This window comes from Sminthopsis crassicaudata, chromosome 1, assembly GCF_048593235.1.
Source record: "Sminthopsis crassicaudata isolate SCR6 chromosome 1, ASM4859323v1, whole genome shotgun sequence".
In the NCBI taxonomy this organism is placed as follows: Eukaryota; Metazoa; Chordata; class Mammalia; order Dasyuromorphia; family Dasyuridae; genus Sminthopsis; species Sminthopsis crassicaudata.
In genome coordinates, this window is record NC_133617.1 from 692,698,113 (window position 1) to 692,716,582 (window position 18,470).

At 31.7% G+C, this 18,470-nt stretch overlaps 1 protein-coding gene and 1 long non-coding RNA gene across 6 annotated transcripts in view; one reads left to right on the plus strand and one right to left on the minus strand.

Moving 5' to 3' along the window:
- The window catches only part of FAM120A (family with sequence similarity 120 member A), a 143,626-nt gene that overhangs the window by 33,693 nt on the left and 91,463 nt on the right, over window positions 1-18,470 (plus strand). For 2 of the 5 annotated variants that reach the window (XM_074283651.1, XM_074283653.1), the window contains exon 4: window positions 1,160-1,270. The exons of the other annotated variants lie outside the window; for them this stretch is intronic. In XM_074283651.1, the coding sequence (XP_074139752.1) occupies window positions 1,160-1,270 (111 nt within the window). The remainder of the gene's footprint in view (window positions 1-1,159; window positions 1,271-18,470) is intronic. 5 annotated transcript variants of the gene reach the window in all.
- On the minus strand, window positions 6,765-16,907 carry LOC141551707 (uncharacterized). Its single transcript, XR_012484937.1, has 3 exons — window positions 15,003-16,907; window positions 7,144-7,239; window positions 6,765-6,850 (listed from the first exon to the last, which is right to left on the minus strand). It is a non-coding gene; the product is annotated as an uncharacterized LOC141551707 (long non-coding RNA).

The window sequence follows — 18,470 nt, forward strand, 5'->3', positions numbered from 1 at the left end:
TTAGTAGGACCTTTTTTTTTTTTTCCAAATAAAATTGTATTAATTTTTCATGTTAAAAAATTAAAACACAAAACTTTTTTAGTTTAGGTTTACTGTTAGAAACTTAACAGTTTTAAGTCAATATCTTTATAACATGCAATAAGAAAATTCATAAATTCCTTATAAATTTTTAGCTTACATAAAATTTGAGGGCTTAATTTTATTAATAATATAGGATGATTTAAGCTTCATCAGAATTACATTATTAACTTTTCACTCAAAATAATCTTATCTATCTTAACCATTCTTTCCTGTTTTCCCTTATTCTTCATTCTCACAGGCAATAATAAGTAATGATCGGAGAATGTCTTTTAATTATTAGATTCCCCATAGTGGATATAGTTCTTTTTAAAATATGTAGTGTTGCTTTAGAATAAGGGATTCTTAACTTTTTGTGTGTCATAGACCCCAAGATTGACTAAATCTGGTGAAGCTATGGACCTTGTCTTGATATAATTGTTTTAAATGCTTAAAATACTTAGAATTACAAACAAAACAAGTTATATTGAAGGAAAATCAGCAAAATATTTTTAAAAACATAAATTCATAGTCCACAGGATTAGAACCCCTCCTATAGAATAATGTATAGATTTGTGTAGCCTTCATATGAAAATAGTTGTTTTAAATTAGAGACAACAGATACAATCAATGGAAAAATTTCTTCTTACCCTCTGGGTCAGTAGTTTACTGTTTGTGGACACACTTATGGTTCTTCTGGTTAAAATACCATGGTCTAAACTGTCATTGAAAGTTTGATAGAGAGCTGGATAAGTCAGAAGATCTGGATTCTGACCTTATCACCACTTAATCTGTCACTTCTACAGGTTTCCTTAACTTCTGGACCTCACATTGCTTAACTAAAACAAGAATGATGATATATAAAGTCCTTTCTGGCTTTTAAAATTTAAATTTTTCATATGATAAGCTGAAGGACTATAACTGAATTTAGTTGATGTTTAGTTTCAAATTGGACACATATATTTTGCTGCCTAATTCTTTGTGTATATTGAGAATGAAAATGAATGCTTGTTGGTATTCTAAGATTTCTTTGCTTCTTTCTGTCCATATTGTCCCATGGTGGTTTAAAACCCTCATACATTCTTTCTCTATCATGCCTTAGTGTAGTTCGCCAGGCCCAGATGAACTATATCCCAGGGTACTGAAAGATCTGGTGGATGTGATTGCTAAGCCACTGTCAGTGATGTTTGAAAGTCCATGGAGAACAAGAGAGGTAATGCAGGAGGATGAAGCCTGTCACCTTAGGCCAGGGAGCGCTACTTTTGTTTCCTGGCAAAACAGTAGCATTGTTAAAGGGACTGTGAGGGGACATCTCAAAGAGGAAGCTGTGATCACAAAGAGTCATCGTGGCTTTGACAAGAACAGCTTGTGCAGACCAACCTTGTTGCCATGTTCTTTTTTGACTCGATATATAGAAAAGGGGATTGCTAAGATTGTTTACTTGGATTTCATTGCAGAATTTTCAGTCTCCCATGTTGTTCTTGTGGAAATGATGATGCAAGCTAGATGGGAGTATAGTTAAATAGATTGGAATTTGATTAAATAGCTGAATCCCTAAGATTATTAATAGTTTGATGTCACCTTGAAAGGAATCCTTCAGTGGAACTCCTAGGGGGTCTATGTTTGACCTTTTTAAAAATTTTATTGTAATTTGGCTTAAGATACAGATGGCATGCTGATTGCAGATGACATAAAGCTAAGAGATAGTAAGCTTACTGAATGACAGAATCAAGATTTTAAAATCTTAGGCTAGGATTTCAAGCTAAATTTAATAATGTGATAAATGTAAAGTTCTAAAATTGAGTTCAAAAAAATCAAATACTAGCTGAAAATGATCAATAATTTTTAATAGACTGCACACTCAAAGGAGTCGATGTTTTTAGGACAACAAAAATGTAATTTCCATTTTTAGACATCATTAACAGAAGTATGTATCTATCCCACTGAGCTTGACCATGCCTAGATTATTTCTAGAGTCATCTTAGCTCTGGGTGCCACATTTTAGGAACAAGATTGACAAAGTGTAAAATGGAGTGCAACAAGAATGGTAAAGCCTCTAAAATTATGCCTTATGAGGAATAGTTCAAAGAACTGGAGAAAGATAAGAAAAGAAGACTTAGAAAGGGATATTTTGACAATATTTTAGTATTTGAAGGACTGCTATCTGGAAATATTTATTTTGTTTGTCTCTAGGAGGCCAAATTAGCAATGGGTGGAGTTGCAACAGGGAAGATTTAGATTTTAAAAAACAACCAAAACTCCTTCCACTTCTCCCTAACAATAGTAGTGATTCAAAAATTGAATGGGGTGCCTCTGAAGATGACCCATCTTTGAAGCTCATTTTAAAGATGAGATTCTGTGATTATTTGTTGCAGGAACATTATCTGTTTTACATAGGCTTGCCTGGTTTCTCTTTAAAGAAACTAAGAGAGAATTCCTTAGGTTTTTATATGTTGCAGGTGAACAGATAACTAAGTAAGAATGCATCACTACATTTAGAAAACTAGTTTGTTCTATTGAAAAAATTAACATTATTTTTGTATTTACTTTTAATAGTAGCTTGATAGTAGATTTTAGGAGCAAAATTAGGATAATAAATAATAAATGAAAGTGGAATTTTAAAATGTAAACACATCTTTCCATTTGGAGTTTAAAATAATGCATATGTTTATCAGTTATTTTTAGAAAAACCTTATGTTAGATTTTCTATACTTAAATAATATTTCCATATCATTAGCTTTGTTTAAAATGAAGACATGATTTTTCTGTGAGCATACATCTTTCATGTACTGACTGGTTCTAAAACTTAGCTTTTGGACAATTATGTAGTTGTATCTCCCAAAATCTCCAAAGGTTTATCAAAGATTTGTTTCCTAACTATTACCATTTTGAATTACCTGAATAGAAGTTTCAAAAAAATTTGGGAGGTCCATGTTGCCTTAATAATGAATTTATTACCTAGCATTTGGAGCTTTAATGAAAAAGTACAAACCAAACAAATTCAGTCTAAAATTTAGCATTTCAAATGCTCACTTTGTCCTAGACACCTTGCAAAGTACTGCAATGCCAAGAAAGACAAAAATATAGTCTCTTCCTTCAGGATTTCACCTTGTAATAGGGGTGGCAATATGCAAAATCTAGGTAGGGACAAAATATATACAGAGTAAATGGAATGCCATCTCAGTAACATTGGGGAAATTGGTTCCGGTGAGATGGAGATGTGGAATGGAGGACCTGAAATATCACCTTGAAGAAGGTAGAATTTGAGCTGAGTCTCAAAGGAAGTTAAGGCTGAGAAGAGAACATTCCACATATTGGGAATAGCCAGTCTCTTAAAAGTACAGGCCTAATAGACCTTAAAACTTGGGAATTCTAACATAAATACTTGAAAAGCTAGTCATTTTAAGTGATAGCGTACTAGAATGAAAGAATATTTTCTTTTAATTTGTTATAGCATTTTGCACTGTCTAATAAAGTCCATTAGAAGAATATGAAAAGAAATGAATAAAAATTATTTAGTATTCAGGCAGTACTTGGATTCAATATATATAAAATATATATGTAATTTTCAGACTATTACACATGAATATGTACTGTAAGAATCTTGAAGTGAAATTCTTTTATTGTTCTTGGTACTAGTCATATCCTTCTTAACATTTTTATTTTGTTTGAACCCTGCAATTTGAGGTACAGCAGAGCAGATTCAAAGAAATACGATTAAGATGTTCACTAAATAAAATGTGTAGGGAAATAGAAATTAAAATATATTTTTAAGTCAAATGAAGTATATACTTGATACTTGTATTAAATAGGTGGTTTAGGTTGTTAGGTTGGTAAAGTAGCACGACCCATATTCGAAACATATTCTAGGAATGTTTGTACATTGGAGCTGACTCTCCTCCCAATTAGACTGCTTTCCTCCAATAGCTGTCTAATGCGAACATTAAGAGTAACCATTCTAATAAGAATGGCACTTAAAGACTTTTGATCTAATGTTATATGTATTGTATAGAAGCAATATTAAAAAATGCAAGTTTAAAAAATAGCTAAAGCACCTCTTAAAATAGTTTCTTTTTAGTTATGTTTGTATTTTTCACATGTATTATTTTGTTTCAAAATAATTTCTAAAATTACATTAGTTTTAATGTATTATATGTACTCTTATAACAGTAAATATACAGGAATATTATTTTTCTTTCTTATCATAATCGGAGAACATAATGTACCATGCATAGGGGATGAGATATTCCAGAAATATGGCACTTGTTAAGCTTAAAAAACTTTTTTAAAATTTATTTATTTATTTGAAGAAACAGAATAAAGAAAAAAAAAGAATATTATCATGTGCTCAGCAGAACTTTGGGGGGGATTCAAAATGTATAACAACAAATACAAAATACAAATATTAGTAGAAAAAATTATATTCATGAGTGTCTATCTTTTCTTTATTTCCTTGTAAATTGTTCTTTTGTTCTTTGCTATACATCTTTTGTGCTTTTTTTTCCCCTTTCATTCTCTTTCTCTGCCTCAAACCCCCCGACCCCCACTGCCCCAGCAGGTTGTAGTTAAGAAAAGATATATTTATATATACATATGTATATATACGTCTTTCCTATCCCTGCTGAGTTTTTCATTAAATTCTGCTTTATAACTTGGCTTACTATTACTCAACCTCCCCCTATCCAGGGATTCCCCCCCTTATCTTCTGCCCTTACTCTTTGTTTCCCCATCCACCCATCCTTCCTCCCATACTTTTGGAGGGTGATACTCTTCATGATATCTATGTAGTGTTGCCTATTTCTGAACCCATTCCAGATGTGAATAGGTTTTCATAACTATGAGCCCTCCTCCCCCCTATAATGCCTCCATGTCTATTCCTCTGTACCTCATTTGTATAGCATGTAATTACTTTTTTTTATCTTAACACTGTCAATCTTTCTTTTAAGCGTACCCTACTATTGATGTAAATCTTAAACATTTTCCATGTAGAAAAAAAAAAAACCAATTTGTCCATGTTTAAAGTTTGTTTTGAATTCCTTAAAATTGATCTTTGATATTAGCTTTTATATGTCAAGTTAAACCTTAAAATGTTTTAAAACTATTATTTTGGTGGAAATTATATAATTTAGTCTTTTCTTTTTTATTATGAATGTCTGTTATGGTGCTTTTTTTTTTTTTTAATAGATGGGAAAAGCATGAAACAAAACTTCAAACATGTTTCCTACATACTTTTAGTCAACTATTTCAGCCTAGTTGGTGTTCTGTGTGGCATATGAGTTGGTCTCTGAGATTTGGGTAATAAACCTATTTCTTCCAGATCGAAATCCATTAATCTTCATTTTCTTAAATCTTCCTTGTTTTCATTAGGCCTTAAATTAGGAGGTTGTGGTTTGTTTTTTGGTTGGTTTTTTTTTTTTTTTTTTTTTTTTGCTTCAGCTTCATAATTGTTATGGATGGTTGAGAATGCTGGATGTTTCAGTTACAGATGTTATTATTAGTCTCTAGGGAACACCTGACACAAAACTTCTCATGTAAATCAGGGAATGGGAACAAATAGTTTTTTGTTTTCAGTGATTCAAATTTTTTGTTTTTTCATAAATCCATTCTACAATTCATATTTCTTTTTTGAGTGCTTTCTGTAGGTGCATGATTTCTTTGTGATACAACGTCGGGGATTCCTTTCTCGTTTATATAGTAATGCATTTATTGGCTTGAAAATTTTGGGAGAATTCTATTTCTTGGTATCTTGTGACGTCCAGGTTAGTTCCCTGGAGGCTTCAGAATCAGCTGAACTCAGGATAAGCAAAAGTCCTTGGTCTTTAGAGGGAGAAATGGACAAAACTGCCAAAAGCTCTCCACCAACCTCCCTTCTCATCTTCTTCCAAAGTGACTCTGGCTTGTCTCACTCCACCCTCTAATCCCTAATCTGTATATAACAAAAAAATCTAGCCAGCACATAATAGTGAGAAGGGCCATTTTTCCAAGAATATGCTAATAGAGTTATTGTTCAATATTCAATATTCAATCAATGTTCAAAATTAGCCCTAAGTGCTCTGTTGTCTGATTCCAGTGCACCTATTCAGAGTTTCAGCCCTTTATTTACTTTTTTTTTTAAATTTAGTGTGTCCAGAATGCTTAGAATGTTTTTCCCTTGATCTTATTTTTATTTCTATTTCAATGTGCATTTTGGAGATATGATTTTATAACCATTTAATCATATACATCTGTTTTAAGGGATAATTCCTATGTTTTAAAAAAAATTTTACTCTATACTTTTATTGAAATATGAATTTAATATATTCAAGTTGCATTATTCATTTCTTCCTGTCTTCATTGGTTTTGTCTAACAGGTTTCTGAACTTTTCCTTTTGGGTTCCCTTTAACATCTTAACTACATTTTGCTTATTTCAAATTTTGTGCAGATTTCCCCCCCTAAAATATACAACATGAGTCATCCTTTTATAATCCATTTTTCTATACTATCCTTCTCTTAATAAATTCCCTTAGTCACTCCTCCCTTCCTTCAGAAAACACCCAACCATAACTAATCTCTTTCCTTTATAATTTAGATTAGAATATCCTTTTTAGCCTTGTATTCATGATGGTTCTCCCTTTCTTAGCTTTTTTTGAGTTCATCTTGTTTTGACTATTGTGACGTCATCATTGAACAATCCTCAGAAATGTATAATCTCTCAGTCTATAGTTAAAGGATGTTATTTATCTGTTCAAGGTCGCATTCTCATTTCACATATTTTTGGGAAATCCATTATATTCAATTAAATTAAATGCTTTCCTAGAAAACAAAACAAAAAAAAAAACCCATATTATTCATTACATTGGATGTGGTGCCTGATGCAGGTAAAAGAATAGAATAGATGGCAATTGTGGTCTTGTGGAGAGAGAATGAATATCTTTAATTTTAGAACATTTCTGTCCCTGGAAAAATCCCTGTAATAAAATTAATTGGTGATTAATGAACACTTATGTAATTATGATGACTTTTTTAGTTTTGGAGGAAAGGAGCTGAAGGGCAATTTCAGCATCCTTTCTGCTCAGGAAAAACTTTGGGATTTGGTAGAAACTTACCAGTTTTGCCTGAGATAACAATGGTGGTTGCTGCTGCTGCTTCTGCTTCCTTCTTCCTCCTCTTCTTCCTTTCTTCTTCTTAAAATCTCTGAACCTCTGGAAGACATGTTTGAATTGAATATGTTCTTATTTTCCCGTTTTGGATGTTTTAAGTATGTCTACAGGACTTATTTTATATTGCTGTTCTTGGCTTTATGCCTAAAACCCTCATAATCCTAAATGTATAAATTCATTTTTTTTTATTTTGTGTGAAATAAAAAGAACCTATTCAGAAATAAAAGATATAGCAGAATCTTCTTCATCTATATACTTGGGTCATCTCTTTTAGTTAAGTAAGTGATTGTCATATTTTTATGTATTTCCCTAAAGCAAAGGGTAAATGCCAGTATCTAACTTGGTTTGCATTTCTAGGTTTTTTAGGGGAGAGATGATGTAAAATGTTGCTTTGCTCCTTTTATATATCAAAGGCAAAAAGCCCCAAATAATTACTACTAGGAAAAGTAGATGGAAAATCTCGTTCTATTGGAGGTTGTTATCTTTCACATTTGAAAGGAGTCACAGGAGACCCCTTTCAATTTTGCTTCCTCCATATAATTATTAAAGTCTGCCAAACAGAATTCCTTCTTAGTGAGTTGGAACATATTGGTCTTGCCAGGTAGCTAGGAGAGAGGCCAGAGAAGGGAGAGAACTAATAGTTTTGAGGGAACATTGCTTCTTGTTCATATTTTGCATGATTTATCTTATTTACAAAGTATCCTTATGCTTCTAAACTATTAGGAAGGAGATCAAGCTAAAAAAGAAAAATTAAATGAAGAAAGATGAATAACAATAGTGTTAGTACCCTTCAAGCTCCAACTCATTGATTTGAGGTTTAATGATTAAATTATAGATAGCAGTGCTTAACTTAATATTAAAAATCAGCTAGATTTCTGCTAGGCTATTGTCTTACCTGCCTTATTGATAGTAAAATAAATAAAATAAACATTACTTTCTCTGTACAAACATTAAATTTTTACTTGTCTGGGGGCCAGTTAGTAGTTCCAGGGTTAATTTATATATTTGTATGTATATTATTATTTTTTTTTTGTATGTATATTCTTTTGCTAACCTCAAACTTGAGTCACAATAGAGGTAAGTGATATTTAGTAGATACCCCAATCTCTCCTTGGAAGACATGGGTTCACATTTGCCTCTGGCATATCATGGTTGTATGACTGGCTTAACCTCAAAATCTCTCCACACAGCTGTCTTTTAAAAAGTGTAAGTGGCATCATAAGTGCCCATTGATAGAGCAGATTCCTCTCCAAAGGTTCCCCACTTTGCACCAATGAAAACCCAGTTGCAGTTCAATAAGGTGAGGACCATGAATTTGTTATTAATAAATAGATTCTAATGAGAAATTTTTACATTTAGGAAGTATTTATATAGAAAAGTAAATTGTATTGTCCCTAATAGCATGCCAAACTTTTTAAATTTTTTTTTCTAGTAAATTTATTTATTTTTAATACACATTGCTTTATGAATCGTGTTGAGAGAGAAAAATCAGAGCAAAAGGGAAATCATGGGACAGATGAAAAATAGAAAAAAAAGAAGTGAACATAGCATTCATTGATTTATATTCAGTCTCCTTAGTTCTTTTTCTGGATGCAGATGACATTTTCTGTCCGAAGTCTATTGGGATTGTTTTGGAGCATGTCAAAATTTAATAGAAATAGATTTAAATCATTGCATTTAGTATTTTATGACTCAAATGTGATAGATGGATAAGACTTGGTAGCATGAACTGATGTAAAAAAATAAACTGATTTTAGGTTGGTTACAGGATTAGTATATGTTTGCAGTGTGACATAGATACCAAAACTGTGACTGCTGCCATAAATAGATATCTCTTATCTATGTCAAGTCCCAATAGCCAAATTAAATCTGGATTATTCTAAACAGTTTTGGTTACAATTTTAATTTTTTTGCTTCAAATGGTATAATTAGTAACAGTAAATAAAATACAGGGACAGATTTTTTAAATTCAAATAAGGAAAAATTGAAGAAAAGCAATTTAGGAAGATAGGACTTATTTCTACAGCGAATACTGTTACCTTTTCAAAAGATTTCTTTCCTGTCACCAGCTTTTTTCATTATCTTAAGAGAATATTAATGTCCTCAGAGACTCTAGAATCTGATAAATTCTGGAACTAATTGGGCCCTTGAGTCAGGAGGATCTGAATTCAAATCTGGCACTCAACACATCTGTGTGACCCTAGGCAAGTCACTTAACCCCAGTTGCGCCCCCCCCCAAAAAAAAGAACCAAAAAAAAATCCCTCAAAAGATAAATTCTGTTTCCTATACTTTAACATTTGCTAAGGAATTTATTAATAAGAAAAAGATTTAAATAAAATATAATTATACATTTATTAGAAGAACTCAAACTTAAAATAATATTTTTATCAATATATTTTCATCACTTTTTTTCCATAAATATTCTTCCCCCTCTTTTTCTCATCAAACCATCCCCATTATGAAAAATAAGAGAAGGAAAAATGTTTGCACAAACCTAACTAACACATCAACCATTGCAGCATTAAACAATATATTATACTCTTATTCTCCTACATCTGCAAAGGGCAATGGAAGCTTGGTCATTAAAATTGCTTGTCATACAATTTGATTTATATCCTTTAATTTACTTTATAATTTTATTTGTTTTTCTCATTTTGCTTATTTCATTTTGCATCAGTTTATGTTTTTGCATTCATCTGAATTCTTCCTACTCATTGTTTCTTTAGTGTACAATATTAGCCAGAACAATTCATAAGTATTTATTTTTGTTTCCATTTCTTTGATTTCACAATGAAAGTGTTCCTATCAATATTTTAGTTTATCAGATAACTTTCATTCTATCTATATTGTCTTTGTAAATTGATTTTTCATAACAACTTTTTGCATATTAGGATCTCCAAATCAAGGAACTTGTATGATCTTGGTTTCTTTATTAAACATGTAATTTCAAATTGCTTTCCAGGACGTTGGGATCAATTCACAGTTCCACCACCTTATTAATGTGCCTGTTTTAGCTCCTTCCAACAGAGACTGTTTTTTGTTTTGTGTTTTTCTTTGGTAATTTTTGTTGGATTGCCAGATGTGATCACACATTTTCAACATGGCAATAAAAGTTTCCATTTAATAGGGAAAAGTTACTTAAACCAAAAAACTTTCCAACAATAAAAATGGCCTTCTTTAGAAAGTGGTGAGTTCTTTCCCAGAAATATTCAAATATTTTTCAGGGTTTATCTAGAGGGATCTGCCATATTGTAAGGATAAACTGAAGGAGAAGACAATTTAAGGTCCCCTGCAGGTTCTTTGATGCTGAAATATTCCTCTATTTATTTCTTCCCTTCCCCCAACATTTACATTTTTATTGATATTTTTTGTTTTTATGTGACTGAAATTGCCTACTTTATCCCTACTTGCTACCCTTTCAGAGAGCCATCTTTTATAACAATAAAAAAGCAAAGTTATCCAACAAATCAACCCAATCCAACATATCTTCAGTGTACCACAACAATAGTTCATGTCTCTAAAGAACAAGAAGGAAGGTGTACTCTCATAACTCTTCTGTGAAGCCAACCTTGGTTATTGTAATTTCATAGAATTTAGAGCAAGGTTCTCATCAGGTGTCCCTACACCAATAAGTTTCAGTCATCATCCCTTTCATCATGCTGGTGATTTTTTTTTTTTTTTCTGTTGAAACTGTTGTCATTGTGAATATTGTTTTTCTCACTTTGCTCATTACTTCATTTTGCATAAATTTCATTGTCATCATCAAAATTATAATTCACATGTAATCCTTATTTGCAAAGGACTTTACAAATTATTTGGTCTTAACCTGGGAGGCTGGAAACTAAGGGTGAAAAAAATTAAGTGACTTGTCCAGGTAATAGCTTATATATATGTCTGAGGCTGGATTTGAACTCAGGTCTTCTTGATTCTAGATCTGGGGCTTTATTCACTGGGTCTCCCAGCTTCCTTCATAATTTTTTATACTGCAATAATATTACATAGATTCACATAGTTTAGTCATTCATAACATACATGTTTAGTCAATCCCCAAACAATGGACATTTGTTTTTTTTTCCTTTTGTTGCTACAAAATTATAATTATTTTGATCTATATGGATCATTTTTATTTTTCTTTCTTTTAATTGCCTTTCTATGTATGGCTAGTAATATGGTTTATTAAGGATATAAACATTTTAATCCCTTTCTTAGCATAATTTCAAATTGTTTTCCAGAATGATAGGACCAGCTCCCTCAAGAGCATGTAGTTTGTTAGGCTTTTTAATGACTCCTTCGCTAGTCTCTTTCACTATTGATCTTTCATCTTTTGTTTATCTTTGCCAATTGGCAAGTTGTGAAATAAAATCCTATAATTGATTTGATGTGCATTTCTGTTACTATTAGTGAGTTGTAGCAGTGTGTCATAATATATAATTCTTCTTTTGAGAACTTTTTAACATCCTTTGAACACTTATCCATTTTTACCATTTATTATAAATTCATGCAAAATAAGAGCTAGCACATCATTTACATGACACTTGAGTACACTTTTTCTGAACTTTCATCTTCAAATTCTAGCATACTATCACTTTTAGAAATTCTCTTCTTAAAGTGAAACTGAACGAAGACAAGGAAATGATCTCATCTGTGATGTGACAACTAGGTGGTGCAGTGGATAGAACGCTGGGCCTAGTTAGGGCGACTATTCTTCCTGAATTCAAATGGGACCCATAACTAGCTGTTTGATGCTGGGCAAAGTCACTTAACCTTGATAGCCTTGGATTCATCCAATGTCAGATGAACTAGAGAGAAGGAAATGGCAAACCATCAGTATCTTGCTAAGAAAACCCCTAATAGAATCATATAGAGTCTGGCACAACTGAAATAGATTAAATGACAACAACAATTGGTTCACACAAATTAGAGAAATTCCTATGATTCTTTCTCTTGCTTAAATATTATTTTTATGAAGTTTTCCTTAATTCTTTCTTTAAAAAAATTTATACACACTTAGATATATTTATTTATTCTTCAATCAGCAAAAATCTGTCTTTTCTCTCTCCTACTCTTATCTCCTCCTACTTGGGACTATGCTTAATTCCTTAAGATCCTTAAGTCAAAGTGATTTCTCCTCTACTTACATTTAGGGTTTGCCTTACATCATAGTCAGTTATCTACAGATTTCTTTACCCATCCTAGTACATTAGACTATAAGTTCCCTAAGCAAAGGATAGTGTAATTTTTCCATCTGTATTCTACACCCTGCCTAGAACAACTGGGCAATGCATATTACACACACATACTGGTACCTGGCAAACTTGCTGGCACACAATAAAACCTTATTAATTAACAAGCCTTGGTATTCTAAAACACAGATTCAGTTCACAGAGCAAGACCCTAGGCTAGGAAAACCTAGGCTCAAACTCCATTTCTTACTCACAAGGGCTAGGGAACTGAGCAAATTTCTTAGTGAACCTTAGCAACTATATAAAATCATGATTTATAGAATTCAATGATGAATAAAAATATTGAATAAAAAAGTTAACCAGAGTTACTCTCCTGATTAAATCCATCAGAACAAAAAATAAACTCCAAACATATCAATAAGAAGTTAAACACTACATTAAACAAACAGAATAGAGAACCGAATGATATAAGTATTTGAATCCTTTCACAATTCTCAGAAATTTGCCTTGCTTTCCTTTGCAAGTTCTAGTCCTTTTCATATATAGTTCCTCTGGAATAAAGGAAAAACCACAATTTTGATTTGTTCTCAATATTTAATTTTTATTCAAGTAGTGTGTTTACTTCCAATTGTGTTACTGTCTCAAAACAGCAATTTACCTCTCACCATTGTGCTTTGCATTATTTTATATTCTTTAAGTATGTAAAAATAGATGTTAAAATAAATGTTATCTTGTATCTTAGAATCCTCATTCCATACAATTTTGCATTAGATTCTCTGAGGGTAAAATCTGTTATTTGTGTCTCTCCTGGCACAGAAGTAATTCATAAATGTGTGAAAAGGTGAGGAAGAATTAGCAGATCTTAGCAAATGAATGAGTATAAGTGGTAAATAAAATAAAGATCTTCTCAGTTTATAAACCTAAGGGTTTAGAGGCTAATAAAGAAGATGGATGAGGGAAGGGTTTGGGAGAGGTGATGGAGTCATCTTTAAACTTGGTGAATTTGAGTTCTAAGTGGGAACATACTGGTTTAGCATTTGGATGTATATAATTGTGCAAGAATTAAAAGTAGGAAATCAACATCTGGGAGACATCCACATAGAAGTTGAGAACCAAGATTTGAGGAACTGCCTGTGTGTGTGAAGTGGGGAGAAAAAGAAATCAATGATGTGTTCCAGGCTCTATGCTTAAATATTCTTGGCACAAAGATAATAAGGAAGTACTCCTATTTCTCTAAGAGATATTAAATGAGGAATACTACTTGCAAATGTCTTAAGTATATGCAGAATAAATACAAATTGATTAGGAAATTAGGATATTAGTTTAGGAAGATTAAAAAAAGTTTCAACTAGAGGATGGTAATTGAGATGGATTTTGAAGGAGGTGAGAGACTTTGAATTGAAGATTAGGAAAGGAACACATTCCAGACAAGAGGGACAACCAAAGCAAAAGCTTAGAGATGGAAGATGTAATGTTGTATTGAAGGAACCAGTGAAATAATTAGAATTAGAAGTTGAAAGGATGGAAAAATGTCTAAAAAGGACAGTGTTATGGAAGTAAGGAAAATGGTCTTTCAAAACAATTATCACTGTCTAATACTGTAAAAGAGCATTTGAAGATCACATGGACTGAAGAAAGTATATTGTTTGGTGATTGACCTAGATCATCAAAGACCTTGAATTTTTGTCTTTCAGTAGATTAGTGGAAATGGACTGAAGCCAAGTTTCGTGGAGTTGATTGAGAAGTATAGAGAATATATGTATCATACATTCTACCAGTTTTATGATGAAGGGAAGAGGGAAAGATAGGATGATTACTTCAGGAAGCTACAGAGACCAATGGAAGGTTGGGATGTATGTTTTTGTTGTTGTTTATTTCTTTGTTTATACACACACACACACACACACACACACATATATATATATATATATATAAAAAATTTTTTTTTTTTTAATGAGACAGAAGAAGACAAGCTTATTTATAGATAGAATGAAAGGTGCCAGTTGCAGGGTCCTGATCTACTTTTCTCATAGAATCTGGAAATAGAACCATATCGACAGACATCAAAGGAGAATTTATATTTCTACTTCTTGATTAAAATAAAATGGTGTATAATGAACCATTTTTTTGTTAGAATAAAATATGTTCTATTTAGAATATACTTGGTTTTCAAGATATACTCTTTTGAACAGTAGTATAAATTGGGATCTTTCTTTTTTTAATAGACTTCATAGATATCCTTTCTGTCAGATACAGTGGGAGAAAATTTATAAAAGTAGAATTTTGTAGTTCTTTAAGAACTTTGTGACTATGGGAAAGTAATTTTTACCTCTCAATGCTCACACTTAGACCACACACACACACACACACACACATTAGGGAAGATACTTTGCCACTTTATAAATAAAAGAATCAATTGTAGTAAAATGCTGTCTTGAAATATTGGAAGAACTGTCCTCTAGCAGATGGATTCTGTAGGACTTTAAAAGGTAGGAAGTAGGAGCCTAAATGGAATTTTCAGGAAGGCGGATCCGAAGTTTAAGGAATATCTTCACCTCTCTTAGATTGGCTCAACAACAAATGGGATGAGACATTTCATTAAAGATGTTTAGGCTAGATACCTTGATTGGAAATGTAGAGAAGATTTTTATCGATTACAGATGTGAAGTCAAGACCAGTTATACACAGCTGAACAATCAACCAAGTGGGGAAGTTGATGGCTTCTTCTGGCTGTTCCAATTCTTAACATTCTGTATTAACAGTGACCCATTGTGATTGAGCAACAGTTCTTGTGTGGCATTTCCATTTATTTTTGCTTTAGTAGTATGTTTTAAATGAGATTTATGAATTAGGTAGTAACTATCATATGACCTTTTCCATTCTTAGGTTAAATTGGGCTTTTGAAAGTATCTTGGTATAGGAACCTTCCTTGTTAGGCTCCTATTTCTTTATCATCATTGTCTGTTCCTATGTCCCATTTTTGACACTTTGTGTCCTTAGACAAGTCACTTGATTGTTTTAGGCCTCCTATTTTCTTATATCTAAAATGAAATGTTTGGACTAAATCACCTCCATAATCTCTTCCAGCTCTAAATCTTACATAATTGAGACCTTTCCTAATTCCCCCAATAAAACTACTATTATTTTCTTTATGTAGTTTCTAATTTATATATGTGTATGTTTTATGCCCACCATTCCTACTAGAATATAAACAGGGATTATTGTACTTTGGTCTTTTTCTATCCATTGCACATAGCAGAATGCTCAGCACATAGAATAATACATGATTATTATACTGGATGAATGATCCTATGAATCTCAGAAGTGACTTGGCAAATGTGGTAAAACTTAAACATTCATGTTAATGGATGGAACTAAATGTATAAATCATCTTAAATTTACTTACTATTTTGGAACGTATTTTTCTTTTTGCACATCATTGGTACTTAATAAATGCTTCTTGAATCAATGGCATTGAGCCAATTTGCTTCTCTTTAGCATGTAAATTAAGCAGTAGGCAAATGTGGAAATTATGTAGAATTCACAACGAATGTGGATAATTGACAATAAGAACATAATGTTTTATTCTTTGATATTCAGGACTACTTATTTGATATAAATAATAAACAAAAATAATAATGCATGTGGTTATTTGTTAATAGTGTCAAATTTGTTTGAGTGACTGGCATTACTTATAGTTACATTCAGATTCAAATGGCCAGGGAAAAATGAACAATGTTGGCAAAAATGCCAAATTAAACTAAGCAGAACATTGATATTATGAAGTTCAATTCAGATAATTTAGATATTCTGATTAGGGATTTAAAGTAACTTTGAAAATATAAAACAGTCAAACACTGACAATGCTGAATTAACACAACAAAAGTTGTAGTGGAAAACAAAGATAAATTTAAATAGTAATATATAGTGTTCATTAGAAAAATAAGACATATTAAAAAGATAATTCATTGTTGAAATGCCTTTGGAGTTGGTTGACACAGTCTAAACCCACTGTCCAGTTTTGGATGCAGCAATAGAAATATGATATAGAAGAAGACTTGAATACAGTCTTGAGGTTCCTCTATGGTTAGAAAATAAGGAAGTGGGGGAGTTAAATGTAACTCAAGCTTGAGTGGATCTTTTGTGTGTAAAAGTAGATCCCTATTTCCACATTGCATTCCCTACCCAATTAGCAAAAGACTGGACTGAATGGCCTTTAGTGGTACTTTAAAAGTGTAACTACGGTCAGAGAATGTTGCTTAAAAAAATAAGGCTATGTAGTGATTTGCCACTAAAGTTGTTGAATATGCAAGTTAAAACTAACTTGTAAGTATGTACTCTACATTCAAATTAATAGCTGAACTATTTTGAGGTGAGATGCAATTTTCCCTGATGTTGCTTAAGTTCATTGCAGTTTCTTCAACTTTGCCTTTCCTAACATCTTCTTTGAGGGTGAAGCTGAGAAAACCTTAAGGATTTGCTCAAAAGAAAAGCTCTCTTTAAAAAAAAAAAAAAAAAAAAAAAAAAAAAAAAAAGGAAAGAAAATAGGCTTTTAATTCTTTGAAATCCATAATAAGCAAAGAAAACCCTGACAGATAATTAGTTTGAATGTTAAAAATGTTTTTGAGACAAGGCAAGGACAAATTATTTTAACCCTCCTTTGCAGTTACTGCTGTAATGGAATGTTCCAAATGCTGTTTTAGTGCTTCTTTGAATACGAAGATTCAGCAACATAAGGTAATGTCATTTTTTGTGGGTGTGGGAAAGTCATAGTGGTTTTTACTAGTTGAGTGATTTGATTGGTTAGTATATCTTTAATTTAGGAAAAAGAGACATTAATTATTGTGGAACAATTCCTGTTTTTGTCACATGGAAACATTTTGATTATGAGCAGGGTTAATGATTGAAGATAGATTTGGAAGTATCTGGTGTGATTAATTTAGAGGTGTAGAACTTCACAGGTTCTCTGTTACTTAGCTTATATCTAGTATTTTGTTATCAAAACAGCAACATAGGAATTTTTTTTCTTAGTAATTCCAGGTATCAATATATATGCTGTGAAAGATATTGTCTCGTAATTGAAGAAAATGGGGAATACCAATAAGTCATTTGAATTCCAGGGCTAAATTTTGAATATATTTTTGAAATTATTCTAATTTACATCTTTGTATATCTAGCTCTTTGAAGGTAGGGACTGTTTTGTTTTGTTTTTTGTCTTTGTATCCCTAGTATCTTGTGTAGTGCCTTGTGTAGAATAGATACTTTATTCTTACAAAATTTTCTAAAATTTAATTGTCTCAAGACAATTTGTTATTAAAAAGAATCCTTTAAAAAAAAAAAAAAAAAAACAACAACACTCCCCAAATCCTATTCCCTTACCTTTTTGTTATTAGCACTTTCAATTATATCTATAAAGCTGGCATAACTGGAACTGCATTGAAATTATTTTTTATGCAGTCCTTTCTTCTCCAAAACTTTATGGTACACCATTATTATCTCCTATGGAAAAGCAAAGGGAAAATTTGACTATATCCAGAGACTAGCATCCAGAAGAAGTCTCTAGACCTCTCTTGAGCTCAGTACTCTATCCACCAAATTGTATGGTATATATGACTGGACCATTTCTACACAGCTTAGCATATGGAAAGATTAGCTTGGGAAAATTTTAGGCTAAAACCCATCTATCAATTACATGAGTTATTTGGTCATTATTATAAGGATTTCACTTTTAATTGCTAATAAAATTACAATTCTACTATATAGTGACCTTTCTGCAGACCTATATTCAGAGATATTTATTTTTAAATACTATTATTTGAATTCTCATTAATAGTAATATGAATTCTTGATACCTTTTGTTTCTAGTCATAACTCATAACTTCTCAAAATGAAAGAAGCAGAAAAGGTTATTTTAAAGTATCCTTCATTATAAAGCTATAGTTGTTCTACATAAAATTGTAATATTTGAATTAGTTTTTGAATTTGTTTTTATTAAAATACTTATGAACTGCCCAAAAGATGAAAGGGCTTTCATTCTGGTTTATACTTTATCATGATGATACTGTGATTTTACTGAAATTTATTTGTGT